The 14,065-nt window shown below is 43.3% G+C and overlaps 1 protein-coding gene across 5 annotated transcripts in view; it reads left to right on the top strand.

Moving 5' to 3' along the window:
- Positions 1-13,784, top strand: part of nfrkb (nuclear factor related to kappaB binding protein) — a 120,294-nt gene extending 106,510 nt beyond the window's left edge. For all 5 annotated transcript variants that reach the window (XM_072238487.1, XM_072238486.1, XM_072238488.1 and 2 more), the window contains 4 exons: positions 505-1,233; positions 7,191-7,297; positions 10,910-11,045; positions 12,108-13,784. In XM_072238487.1, the coding sequence (XP_072094588.1) occupies positions 505-1,233; positions 7,191-7,297; positions 10,910-11,045; positions 12,108-12,227 (1,092 nt within the window). In that variant the 3' untranslated portion in view covers positions 12,228-13,784. The remainder of the gene's footprint in view (positions 1-504; positions 1,234-7,190; positions 7,298-10,909; positions 11,046-12,107) is intronic.
- The last annotated feature ends 281 nt before the right edge of the window (positions 13,785-14,065 follow it).

Raw genomic sequence — 14,065 nt, 5'->3', positions numbered from 1 at the left:
TGGATTGTATATGTTATATCCAGCTTTATAAACATAGAGGAATGGACAGCAATGATGTATTATGATAGATTTTATTAGTCTTAATGTTCCTGCTGTTGTTTATTCATTGAGAGATAAGTACAGTCTTTTCCCATTTTGTCCCTGGTGATATCTCATTGCCCAAAACTAAAGGTGACACTTTATCTTTGTCCTAAAAGCAAGAGGGAAGCTGAGAATTGACTGGATATAATTGATGATTGCAGTTCTTATTTTTTTTACCTGGTCCTGGCCTCTGAATTACCATATCGCTCAGTGCATTACTGTTGGTGTGAGTGGTTGCCTGATAAACTAATTGAACCATTAGCTGTTAAGCAACTTATTGCTCAACAGAATCTCATTTTGTTATGGTTGTGGTTTCTCAGCTCTTGAGAGGGTATGTCCACAGAGACTTTTCATTTCTGAATATTGGGCTAAGACTTATTTCTTGAGCATTTACAGCAACTGATAACAGATTGTTCTGTCTAGGTTGCCATTGCAGGCCAGCTTGGGGTGAAGGCACAGTCTAGTACTGGAATCCCATTGACAGCCACCAACATCCGGATTCAGGGGAAAGATGTTCTGCGGCTGGCCCCATCCTCTATCACCACTGACTCCAAAGGCCAGACGGTGCTCCGCATCACACAGGATATGATGGCCACCCTGACTAAGGCACCAGTCACCACTGTCAAACTCACTCCAGACATGCTCGGGACCAAGGGCATTTCAGCCACTCTACACGTCACACCAGCCATGCAGTCTACGGACACCCTGGTGAAGGCATCCACCTGCACAAGTGCACCCACTACCTCCACGGTTGTCAAGGTCACACCAGACTTGAAAGTAACGGATGCAACGAGTGCCGCCATCCGGTTGATGCCGGCGCTGGCTGTAACGGTAGCTGACCAGATGAGTAAAGCGTGTGCCCCCCTCTCCTCGACTGACACCAAGCCAGCAGCCACCATTCGCATCATGCCTGGCCTCGGGGTCATTCCCAAACCCGGGCAGGCCATTGCCGTGGCAACTTCCAGCAAACCATTCACGGCTGCGGGTACGATAACCTCAGCTGCAGTTACACTGACGACAGTAAGCACAGCCGGGTCAAAGGCAATCACCAAGGTAACACCAACAGCTGGGCTACCAATCTCGATTGGAACAGGTACAGCTACAGTCAGGCAGGTTCCTGTCAGTGCAACCATGGTGTCTACAACACAGGCGGTAAGTTTAAACGCTGCCCTACTTGTCTTTCATCATGGTGTTCTTTAGTTACCGCCACCACCAAGTGTTTGGGAAGTCCCAGCAGTGACATTGCCCCAAAACATGGCACACCAAGCTCCTACTTGAGATAGAAAGGAGCAAATCTGAAATTTACATATGTTAATATGCCATGGTAGTGTCGCAGTCAGCGCAACGATTACAGCTCAGGGCGTCCCAGTGTTTGGAATTCAATTCCGGCAGCATTCTGTAGGAGTCTGTACATCCTCCCAGTGGAATGTGTGGGTTTTGGACAATGAGGTATAGGGTCAGAATTAGGCCATTTGGCCCACTGAGTTTGCTCTGCCATGCCGTTTCATCATAACTGATCCATTTCCCTCGCAGCCCCAGTCTCCTGTCTTATCCCTGTATCCTATCGTGCCCTGACTAATCAAGAAACTGTCAACCTCTGCCTTAAATATACCCAATGATTTGCCTGGGGCAATAAATTCCACGGATTCACCACCCTCATGGTCCTCCGGTTTCCTTCCACAGTCTGAAGACGTACCAAGTAGGCTAATAGGTCTTTGAAAATTGTCCCTTGATTAGATTAGGGTTAATCAGGTTTGTCCAGGGTTGCTGAGGTGGCTCAGCTCAAAGGGTCGGAAGGCCCTACTTCGCACTGTATCGCTAAATAAATAAATAAATTTGGGGATGGTGAGGCAAACAGACCTGGCCATCAGATGGGTGTAAATCTGATGCATTGAATGAAGAAATGGAAAATAAAATTCAGTGCAGTAAACTGGAAGTCAGCGTACTTTAGCACCTGATGAAGGGGGATAGTCAAAAATGGAAAATACCACAGATGTAGGAAATCTGAAATAAAAATAAAATAAAATGGAATCTACAGGTTGGGAACATCTGGAAAGAAAAACAAGGTTAATACTTCAGGGGAAGTATTTCAGTACTGGGTAAAGTTGCAAATGAGACAAGTTTTGAAGTGAGAGGGGTAGAGAAAGAAGAGGGATACCATGATAAGGTGAAGACTGGAAGCAATTGAATGCTTCAAATGGTGGTGATGAAGCTGTAAGTGGATGGTAAAGTTGCATCAAGAGCAGATGTGAAAGGAAGTTCAACATTCAAAGTAAATTTATTATATTTTAGTATAAGTATTTAGTAAAAATATATTTATTAACAAAGTACATATATGTCACCATATACAACCCTGAGGTTCATTTTCAACAATAGAGTCAATGAAAGACTACACCCAACAGGATGGACAAACAACAAACTGTGCAAGTACAAAAAGAAAGACTAAAAAAAATAAATAAGCAATAAATATCGAGAACATGAGATGAAGAGTCCTTGAAAGTGAGTCCACAGATTGCAAGAACTACCTATGATGTTCATTGATGGGCGAGTGAAGTTATCCCCTCTGGTTCAAGAGCCTGATGGTTGAGGGGTAATGGTTGAAGGGAACAGATGAAAACTGGAATTACTGGAGGAGAGTGGGAAGCCGAGGAATCTGAGAAACAATGATTGGCCGCATGGAGTTGTTGAATGCTGAAGGCTGCAATGTGCCATGCCAGCAGATGAAGTTCTATCCCTTGAGCTTGTATTGATCATTGTTGGAACCATGTAGAAGACCAAGGGCAGAGAGGTCAGAGTAGATTGGAAAATTAAAGTGATAGTAATAGTTAGTTCAGGATCATCCGTGGTCTGAACAGAGGTGTTTTGCATTGGTTATTTCAATATGGAACATAACGAGCACCGAATGCACCATAGAAACTACAGCACAGAAACAGGCCCTTTGGCCCTTCTTGGCTGTGCTGAACCATTTTCTGCCTAGTCCCACTGACCTGCACATGGACCTCCCATACACCTCCATACACCTCCCATCCACGTATCTGTCCAATTTATTCTTAAGTGTTAAAAAAGAACCCACATTTACCACCTCATCTGGCAGCTCATTCCATACTCCCACCACTCTCTGTGTGAAGAAGCCCCCGCTAATGTTCCCTTTAAACTTTTTCCCCCTCACCCTTAACCTATGTCCTCTGGTTTTTTTCTCCCCTTGCCTCAGTGGAAAAAGCCTGCTTGCATTCGCTCTATCTATACCCATCATAATTTTATATACCTCTATCAAATCTTCCCTCATTCTTCTACGCTCCAGGGAATAAAGTCCTAACCTATTCAACCTTTCTCTGTAACTGAGTTTCTCAAGTCCTGGCAACATCCTTGTAAACCTTCTCTGCACTCTTTCAACCTTATTTATATCCTTCCTGTAATTTGGTGACCAAAACTGAACATAATACTCCAGATTCGGCCTCACCAATGCCTTATACAACCTCATCATAACATTCCAGCTCTTATACTCAATACTTCGATTAATAAAGGCCAATGTACCAAAAGCTCTCTTTACGACCCTATCTACCTGTGACGACACTTTTAGGGAATTTTGTATCTGTATTCCCAGATCCCTCTGTTCCACTGCTCTTCTCAGTGCCTTACCATTAACCCTGTATGTTCTACGTTGGTTTGTCCTTCCAACGTGCAATACCTCACACTTGTCAGTATTAAACTCCATCTGCCATTTTTCAGCCCATTTTTCCAGCTGGTCCAAGTCCCTCTGCAGGCTCTGAAAGCCTTCCTCACTGTCTACTACACCTCCAATCTTTGTATCATCAGCAAACTTGCTGATCCAATTTACCACATTATCATCCAGATCATTGATATAGATGACAAATAACAATGGACCCAGCACTGATCCCTGTGGCACACCACTAGTCACAGGCCTCCACTCAGAGAAGCAATTCTCTACCACCACTCTCTGGCTTCTTCCATTGAGCCAATGTCTAATCCAATTTACCACCTCTCCATGTATACCTAGTGACTGAATTTTCCTAACTAACCTCCCATGTGGGACCTTGTCAAAGGCCTTACTGAAGTCCATGTAGACAATATCCACTGCCTTCCCTTCATCCACTTTCCTGGTAACCTCCTTGAAAAACTCCAATAGATTGGTCAAACATGACCTACCACGCACAAAGCCATGTTGACTCTCCCTAATAAGTCCCTATCTATCCAAATGCTTGTAGATTCTGTCTCTTAGTACTCCCTCCAATAACTTACCTACTACTGACGTTAAACTCACTGGCCTATAATTTCCCGGATTACTTTTCGATCCTTTTTTAAACAACGGAACAACATGAGCCACTCTCTAATCCTCCGGCACTTCACCCGTAGACAGCGACATTTTAAATATTTCTGCCAGGGCCCCTGCAATTTCAACGCTAGTCTCCTTCAAGGTCTGAGGGAACACTCTGTCAGGTCTCGGGGATTTATCCACTTTAATTTTCCTCAAGACAGCAAGCACCTCCTCCTTTTCAATCTGTACAGTTTCCATGGTCTCACTACTTGATTCCCTCAATTCCATAGATTTCATGCTAGCTTCCTTAGTAAATACAGACGCAAAAAACCTACTTAAGATCTCCCCCATTTCCTTTGGTTCCGCACAAAGCCGACCACTCTGATCTTCAAGAGGACCAATTTTATCCCTTACAATCCTTTTGCTCTTAATATACTTGTAAAAGCTCTTTGGATTATCCTTCACTTTGACTGCCAAGGCAACCTTATGTCTTCTTTTAGCCCTCCTGATTTCTTTCTTAAGTATTTTCTTGCACTTCTTATACTCCTCAAGCACCTGATTTACCCCCTGTTTCCTATACATTTCATACAACTCCCTCTTCTTCTTTATCAGAGTTGCAATATCCCTTGAGAACCAAGGTTCCTTATTCCTATTCAATTTGCCTTTAATCCTGACAGGAACATACAAACTCTGCACTCTCAAAATTTCCCCTTTGAAGGCTTCCCACCTACCAATCACATCTTTGCCAGAGAACAACCTGTCCCAATCCATGCTTTTTAGATCCTTTCTCATTTCTTCAAATTTGGCCTTCTTCCAGTTAAGAACCTTAACCCTAGGACCAGATCTATCCTTGTCCATGATCAAATTGAAACTAATGGTGTTATGATCACTGGAACCAAAGTGCTCCCCTACACAGACTTCTGTCACTTGCCCTAATTCGTTTCCTAACAGGAGATCCAATATTGCATCCCCTCTGGTTGGTCCCTCTATATATTGATTTAGAAAACTTTCCTGAACACATTTTACAAACTCTAAACCATCTAGACCCCTAACAGTATGGGAGTCCCAATCAATATATGGAAAATTAAAATCCCCTACCACCACAACTTTATGTTTCCTGCAGTTGCCTGCTATCTCTCTGCAGATTTGCTCTTCCAAGTCTCGTTGACTATTGGGTGGTCTGTAATACAATCCCACTAATGTGGCCATACCTTTCCTGTTTCTCAGCTCCACCCATAAGGACTCAGTAGACAAGCCCTCTAATCTGTCCTGCCTGAGCACTGCTGTAATACTTTCCCTAACAAGCAATGCAGTAAACTTAATTGGAAAACTAGTAATTTGTTATTGATATTAAGCTAATTAAAGAGGCACATTGGAAGAGATCTGGGATGATTATACATGAATCATTGATGCTGATAGGACAGTATAGAATTCAAAAGTTTTGCAGAACCTGTACAGAGCCTCAAAGGCCAGTTTCACTCTTTTTGGAATAACTTTGTTGCATATTCTGCATTGTATCTCAAAGTAAATAAAATAAGGTTAAAAATTTTAGAATGAACCTGACAATATGGGAAGATCAGGAAAAGATTGACCAGAGTGGTCCTAAAGCTAGGGGCTTGCAGTTGACCGAGCAGTCTCAAGAACCTGTGAGTTGATGGAGCTATTTAAAATCATGAAGTGTTTAGTAAACTGGAGAGAAGCATTTCCTGAGGCTGTAAGGTCAATGAGCTGCAGAGATTTAGTGACTGGCAAAAGTATCATTTTAGTACAACCAATGATTGCCATTTGAATTTAAAAACTAGGATAAGAACTTTAAAATGAAAGTGGTGGTTGCTGGGAGCTGGTATTGGTCAGCAGTCAGCGATGTGCAGGGTGATCAGGGCCTCTCTCCCTCTGGGTCTCAATGGAGGAAGCATTAGTGAGGGCTGAATGGAGATTTATAACTGGATGGCAAGGAACTGAAGTCTTAATCATGCAGTAAGTTTGAGCAGGTTAAGGTAATATTTTTCCAACTAGAGGGTATTTAATTGAAGTATATAGAGTGGAGGGGCCTGGGTGGAGTGAACAAGGAGGTCTTGTGTACTTGTGCAAAAAGGCCAGTGACCTTTGGTAGAAGAGGTAGGGAGAAGTGACACAAATACCTGTGCTTTTCACCCAGAAAATGGTAGGGTTTGTAACTTACTCTCTTGGAATGGAGAAGGGAAATGAGGTGAGTCATGATGAATCACTTTCAGCCAGCAAATGTTCAATCAGCCTAATGGATCCTTTTGTGTCATAACTTCCTGTCGTTTTCCAGCTACATTAGCCTCCTTTACCAGCAATGGCTTCCAGTGTTTCGGCATGTGACCAATGTGATTATCAGGGCTGACTGAGTCAGGCAGTATGTGGAGTGGTGTTGATGTAACTGTCCGCAAGCCGGTTGCTCGTTACAGGATCGGGTTTGATGTGTTCCGCAATCCAGAAGCCTTTATGCATTGGCTTTTCTGGAGTGACTCTGAAAGAGCACATTGTGAGATCCAGTAATTGTGTAAAATTAATGCAAGCCTGAAATGGTTGTAACGTCATATTGCCCTACGTATTCCTCATTGTTCACGTGGAGTTGTGTCCGATAGTAAGTAACTCAGATGGCAGGTGATACCACGTTATTAACATTTTAAAAAGTGTCTGGATGAGCACTCGAAGCACCAAGGCAAACAATGCTGTGGATTATATACTAAATATGATTAGGATAGATTGGTATTTGATGGTTGTCATAGACATGATGGGCAGAACGCCTGTATCTATACTGTATGACACTATGAAGTATTAACTTGTCTCTTAATTCCTTTCTCAGACCAAGCTGCCTGCGACCATCACCGTGCCTTTATCAGTCCTGAACCAACCTCTCAAAGGAAAAGGGGTGATGGCAGGACCAATAATCAAGGGCAACCTTGGGGCAAAGTAAGTGACACTGAGTGTATTGGGCAGGATGAGGAATGGCAGGGATCAGTGCTGGGCAATTCTGACAGTGTACAGTGGCAGATGCCCACTGCTGGGTGATGTGCTGATTTGGGAATCCCAGAAACAGCTCAGATGGGATGGCAGGGGACTCCGATGTTGTCTGATTTTACTGTAGAGAAATGTAAGCAATATTTGTAAACAGATAGAACGATTGTTATACTTAAAATATGTAAAGTGAAGTTGTTAAACATTGAAAGAAACAGTAAAGGTAATTCTTGTGAAATGTGTCTGAGAGTGTATTCAGCAGAGATGTGTGAGTGTGGACCAGGCAGCTGGATCTCATTCAGCTCAGGCAGCGGGAAGCTGCTGTGACAATAAATTCTACAGATTAGGAAGATCTGGGACCATTACTGGCCTACAGAGTCTGGTAAGTCTGAGCGAACAGGTAAAATTTGAGGCGAGACTTGTGTTTCCATTAATGAGGAATTTAAGGGTATTGAAGGAGTGGTAGATTAGATAGAGAATGGTATCTGAAACAATGGAGAATAACATTTGATGTGGACTTTTGGGATGTAGCAGAAAGCACTCCTTCCCACAGTTCCCATCCAGGAACATTGTGCCCTAGAGTCCAGGCTGAACATTTCCAGATTAGGTTCATTGAGTTATACAACATAGAAAAGGGCCCTTCAGCTCAACTTATTCATTCCAACCAAGAAGGCTGTCCAAGCCAATCCATTTGCCCATATCCTGCTAAACCTTTCCTATCCGTGTATCTGTCTAAATGTCTTCTAAACATTGTAATTGTACCCGTCTCTATCACCTCCTTTGGTAGCTTATTCCAAATACCCTCCACCCTCTGTGTGAAAATCTTGCCAATTGGAAAACTCTAAATCTTTACCCTCTCACGTTAAATGTCTGCTCTCTGCTTCTAAGATGTGCTATCCTGGGAAAAAGATATCTGTGCTTCTCATAATCTTATATATTTGTAAAAGAGCATCCCACAGCCTCCTATGCTCCTGCATAAATGGCCTCAGCTTATCTGATCTTTCCTAATAAGCACTCTAGTCTAGACAACATCCTTGTAATTGTTTCTGCCCCTTCTCTAGCATACTAACATCCTTCTAAGTATAGCATATTGACCAAAACTACATACAATGCTCCTCATGCAACCTAACCAATTTTTTATAGAACTGTAATGCAACATCCCAACTCTAGTGGATGGACTGTTGAAGACGTGCATGCCATATGCCTTCTTTACCACCCTGTCTAACTGTGTTGCCACTTTCAGGAAACTATGCATTTGTACCCCTAAGCAACAGCGCTCTCTAGGACCTTGCCATTCACTGTGGATCTCCTGACTTAGTTTATCTTTGCACTTGTCTGAGTTGGAATTGGTTTATTATTGTCACATGCATATACAGTGAAGAGCTTGTCTTGTATTCTGTTTATACAGATCAAATCATTTCACAGTGTATTGACGTGGAACAAAGTAAAGCAATAATAATTCAGAATAAGTGTAAAAGCTACCAAAATGGTGCAGTGCAGGTAAACAAAGTGCAAGACCATAATGAGGTAGATTGAGAGACCAAGAATCCATCTTATTATAGGTCTGTTCAAGATTCTGAGAACAGTAGAATAGAAGCTGTCCTTGAGCCTGATGGTACATACTTTCAGGCTTTTGTATCTTCTGCTTGATGGGTGAGGGGTGAAGTGAGACTATCCGGGGTGGGTGGGATCTTTAATTATATTGTCTGTTTTACCAAGGCAGTGATAAGTGTAGTCAGAGTTCATGGAGAGGAGGCTGGTTTCTGTGATTTACTGAGCTGTGTCCACAACTCTCTGTAGCTTCTTGCTGTCACATGCAGAGTGTTGCCATACTAAGCCGTTATGCATCCAGACCATGGTGCATCAATAAATATGGGTAAGAGTTGACTGGAGGATGCAAAATTTCTTTAGCCTCCTGAAGAAGTAGAGGTGTTGGTGAGCTTTTATGGCTGTGATATCATTGTGGGTGGACCAGAACAGGATATCGGTGATGGTAACACCAAGGAACCCTCAGCATCTAATCATTAATACATTTGACAAACAACAGTGGACCCAACTCTGATCCCTGCAACACTCCACTGATCACAGGCCTCTGAAAAACAACCCTCCGTTTTTTGAGTGCCTCTTTCCACCAGCTAATTTTGTAGCTGATTGGTTATCTCACTTTGGATTCCATGTATTTTGTCCTTCTGGGCCAGCCTAGCATGTGGGACCTTGTCAAAGGACTTCCTTAAATTTGTGAGGTAACATCTACCACCTTACCCTTGTCAATCCTCTTAATCACCTCTTCAAAAAAAAACACAATTAAATTTGTGTGACACTGCTTCCCTCACACAAAGCCAGGCTGACTATCTTGTATCAGTCATTATCTTTCCAAATGTAGGTAGATCCCGTCTCTCAGAATCTCCAGTAACCTTTCCACCACTGATGTTAGGTTCACCAGCTCATACTTCTTTGGCTTGAACCTGCTGCAGCCCTTCTTAAATAAACACACATCATTAGCCACACTCAATTCTTCTAAGTTCAAAGTAAAATTCATTGTCAGAGTACATGCATGTCACCACATACAACCCTGAGATTCTTTTCCTGCGGGCATACTTAGCAAATCTATAGAACAGTATCTGTAAACATCAAGAACTGTTAATTAAAACTGTGTAAATGCAGATATAAATAAATAGCATTAAATAACGAACATGACATAATAATATAAATGAGTCCACAAATGAATGTAGTTTCTCCCCTTTTGTTCAAGAGCATGATGGTTGAGAGGTAGTAATTGTTCTTGAACCTGGTGCTGAGAGTCCTGAGGCATTTGTGCCTTTTGGTACGTCACCCATGATAACTAGGACTGATATATTCTTGTTAGATAAGCATATCAAGCGTTATGTTGTTGAGACAGATACATGATAAAATGCAAGTCAGTTCTGGCCTAAGCTAAGCAAGAGAATAGGTGTGTGTTGGGCTGAGTGATAAATACCAACAGATTTCATTTGACCTCCTTATTTCTGGGGAATAAAGGGAAATATTCTACATCCCAGTTCCTGCTAAATAAATGGAGCGAGAAATGCAGATGCTAGAAATCTGAACCGAAGTACTGGAAGCACCGAGCAGATCAGATAGTACGTGAAACAAAGCAAGTCAGTGTTTTAGCTGATGGACCCTTCAATGGAATTTGAAAATTAGAATGTTCATCTTTTCAGTTGTAGAGACAGGGAGGGCTGAAGAGACCAGGATGCATGTGACAGAGTGCCAACCAAGTTGCCACAGTATCAGTTACTCTAAAATCTGACAGTTACAGAAGGTGCAGCCCCAGCAGAGGGAGGGAGAGGAGAGCACGGGGGCTGATGGCTGGGAGTGCAGCTGCGAGGGATGGGTGTGAGGTCGGGCAAGGCAGGCAGGGGCTGGCCAGCACTGACTGTACTCACACAGCCAACAGAGAGGGAGTGAGCTAACTCCAGTGCTTGCTATTATGACCCAGTCAGGACACGGAGGATTAATGAGCAGTTTGCTTTTTAATCAGAGTCATAGACATACAATGGTTCATGGAGGGATTTTATCTATTTCCAGTATCAGTGGACTTGGAAGAAATATTATTCTCACGACAATGCCTGCGGGGACAAAACTGATCGCTGGGAGCAAACCTGTCAGCTTCGTTACAGCCCAGCAATTGCAGCAGCTCCAACAACAGGGACAGGCCACCCAGGTAAGGAGAAGAGGGGCTGGAGGATTGGGGTGGAGGGATTTTGGAGGGACGGCATGAGAGTGGGAGTTGAGAAAGTGGGATAGAGGGGGAGCGAGGCTGGGGGCGATGATAAGGAAGTGGGAGAGAGAAGAAGATGGAGAAAGGATGGGGGAGAGTGGGCAATGGGAGACACTGAAGGAGAGGTGGAGCAGAAGAGAACTGTGTGGGGAGAGTGGGCAGTGCAGGAGAGGGAGGCAAAAAGCTTGAAATAGGCAAGTTGTCGGGGTGCATGGCAGTGAGGGGAAGACAATAGAATGTGGGCGATAGAACGGGGATGTGAAATGTAGCAGAGCTGCCAGGAAGCAGAAAGGGAGGTGCGTGTTGCTGTATGATCCCAATGACCTGGTACCAGGCATCAGTGGGTTGATAAGGGAGGAATCCTTCTGCTGCATGCTTGGAGGTTTCACTCCTCAACCCTTGCACCCCCGTCCCCAGCATTCACTCATTCACTGGCCTGAAGTGAGCACGCCCATCCTGATCATCAACCCCTTACCACCAGATTCCTGGAAGTCATAGAGCATACAGGCTCTTTGGCTCAACTGGTCTATGCCATCCATGCTTGTCCCATTTGCTAGCGTTTGGCCCATAACCTCCTAAACCTGGCGATTTGGCACTGGCTAGTTAAACTGCTCTGTGTTTAACACCCAACAAAGTCAATGGCAAACAGCTGAGGAGGGGCAGGGGTGATGAGAGGGATAGGATGGTGCCTGAACCTACAGGCTCTTGGTGCAAAACTCTGGGCCATAGGATGTGCATTTGTGAGGGTGGCTGAGAAGAACAATAGGATTGTGGCCACGGGGTTTGGCTCACCTGGCAAAGAAGAGGAAGGGGGTATTTGGAACTTGCCCCTCACAGAGTAGCACCAGCCCAGAGTGATGTTCCTAGTCCCATAGGAGACTGGCCTTATTCAAGCCAGAGTTACAAAAATGAGAACAATTCATGCTGTGTTCTCAGACACTGAGATAGCATCCTGCTCTGCAACGTGGCTCTTAATATTCTGGCTACCTCACTTCTCCCACACAGGTCAGGATCCAACACCTTCCATCTCAACAGCTTCACCAAGGAACATCGATCAGCTCCGGCAAGCCCATCTCTACAGTGGTCGTAACCACTGCACCGTCAGTGAAACAGCCACAGGACTAGTGTATACTGTCTCAGACATAGACCGTGCCATTGTATTTATTATCTTTACCTTCCGCTGTGGGCTCATCACCTCACACATCATGGCTCAGTGCTGAGTGATGGGAGCCGTACCCCTTCTGTCCTATCATGTGGACACAAATTGTATTGTGCTTCAACCCCTAAAAATATATCATGAGATATACCTATACAGTATATCCAATAAAGAGTCTCAGTAATGAGCATGTTCTAGTTTGAATCCTTTCTGGCTGACAGGGCGACAGTTGGTGAAGAGGTTGATGCCTCATTACAGAAAGCAGAAGGTGCCAGTCTGTGCCCGGCACACTGCTCTGTTGGGCTTGTAATAATCCTTCATGTCCCTGGCCAAGGGTTCCTCCTGCTTAATGGCGAACCTCTGCTGTTTTGAAGACAAACTGTATTAAACAATCATGATGAGTTGGTTCCATATGATGGGTCCTTCTGTGGAATATCTGAGATTCTCTGCGTATAATGCTGTGTATCAAATCATGTTTGTGTTGCTTTACAATGGTAGAGTGTGCTTATGATGCTGAATATATAGGTGTCTAAGGTGTGTGTAAAGGACTTGTTTCATAGTTCTCTAACTAATAAGTGTGTTGTGCTGTCTACAATATTTTTATGCTGCAGTAAATGTGCTCTTTATTACACTGCATTTAAGTTACTGTATATGTAATATTGTTTTAAATGCAGTTTATAAACTTTGTGTGTATATAGTGCTACTTAGTGTGCTGGATACACAGTAGTGTTCACTGCACAACAATTTGGTGACATCCAGTATAAATTGACTTCTACAATTTAGGTATCCCTGCTGTCACAGGAGATTTCAGTTTGCTGGCAGTGAGCGACAAGGAACAGGAGCAGGAGTGGACTTTTGCCTCTGCCAGGATGCTCTGCTTCAGTAAGGCTCTGGCTTATCTAAACTCTACCTTCCCAACGTATTCCCATGTCTCTGAATTCCCTTGGTATCCGAAGATGCGTTGTCCTCCACACATTTTCAGTGACTAAGCGTCCACGGTCTTCTGTGTGTGTGAGAGAGAGAGAGAATTCGAAAGATCCACAGTGTGGATCTGAGTGAAGCAATTTCTCCATATCCTAAGTTCTCATCATTATCCAGAGATTCTGATTTCTCAATTCTAGACAGAGCCAAGGGAAATACCTTAATATATGTCCTATCCATTTTACAAACTTTAGTTCAATCAGATCACTCTCTAAGCCATGTCCATACAATCCAAATAATGTGAGGAGCCTTTTCTTTAAGTCATTAAAAAGTGACGTCAGAAGAGTTACCATGTGTGCAGCCCGTGCAAGACGGACACACACATTAAAATGTAATGATCATGTGATTACACTTACATAATCAACAGTTAGATAAACAGACAAAATCATGTCAAAAATAAATTCTAAGCAATGAAGAGAAACATTGTGTGAATATCTTGGGTGTCAAGATGGTATATTTTATCAAAGACACTGTTAATGTAAGATTCTAAAAATTAGTTATTAATTATCCTCAGCTTTATTAATAAAATTAATGGAAGAGTACTTTCTAGATCATTGGTGCACAGTGTTTTTTTGTGAGGAGTACCAAGTTTACAACTCATACCACATGCAAAGGGCACCCAAATGTTACTTTAGTTTGACTAGATCAGATACTGGTATTCTTAGTCATGTTTAAGAATACAGACTGGCATGGTTCTTGCTGTTCCCTCCACTGACACTCAATGGTGCAGCCACCGCTGCCCATTGCTGCTCTGCTCATCACATCCCCACTCCTCTCGCCAGCCTGTCAATGAGCCTAGCCTTTCCTGTAAATCACAAACTGCCTG

The sequence above is a fragment of the Mobula birostris genome, chromosome 20 (genome assembly GCF_030028105.1).
Source record: "Mobula birostris isolate sMobBir1 chromosome 20, sMobBir1.hap1, whole genome shotgun sequence".
In the NCBI taxonomy this organism is placed as follows: domain Eukaryota; kingdom Metazoa; phylum Chordata; class Chondrichthyes; order Myliobatiformes; family Myliobatidae; genus Mobula; species Mobula birostris.
The sequence above is the reverse complement of the archived record's forward strand: the minus strand, read 5'-3'. Positions and strand labels throughout refer to the sequence as shown.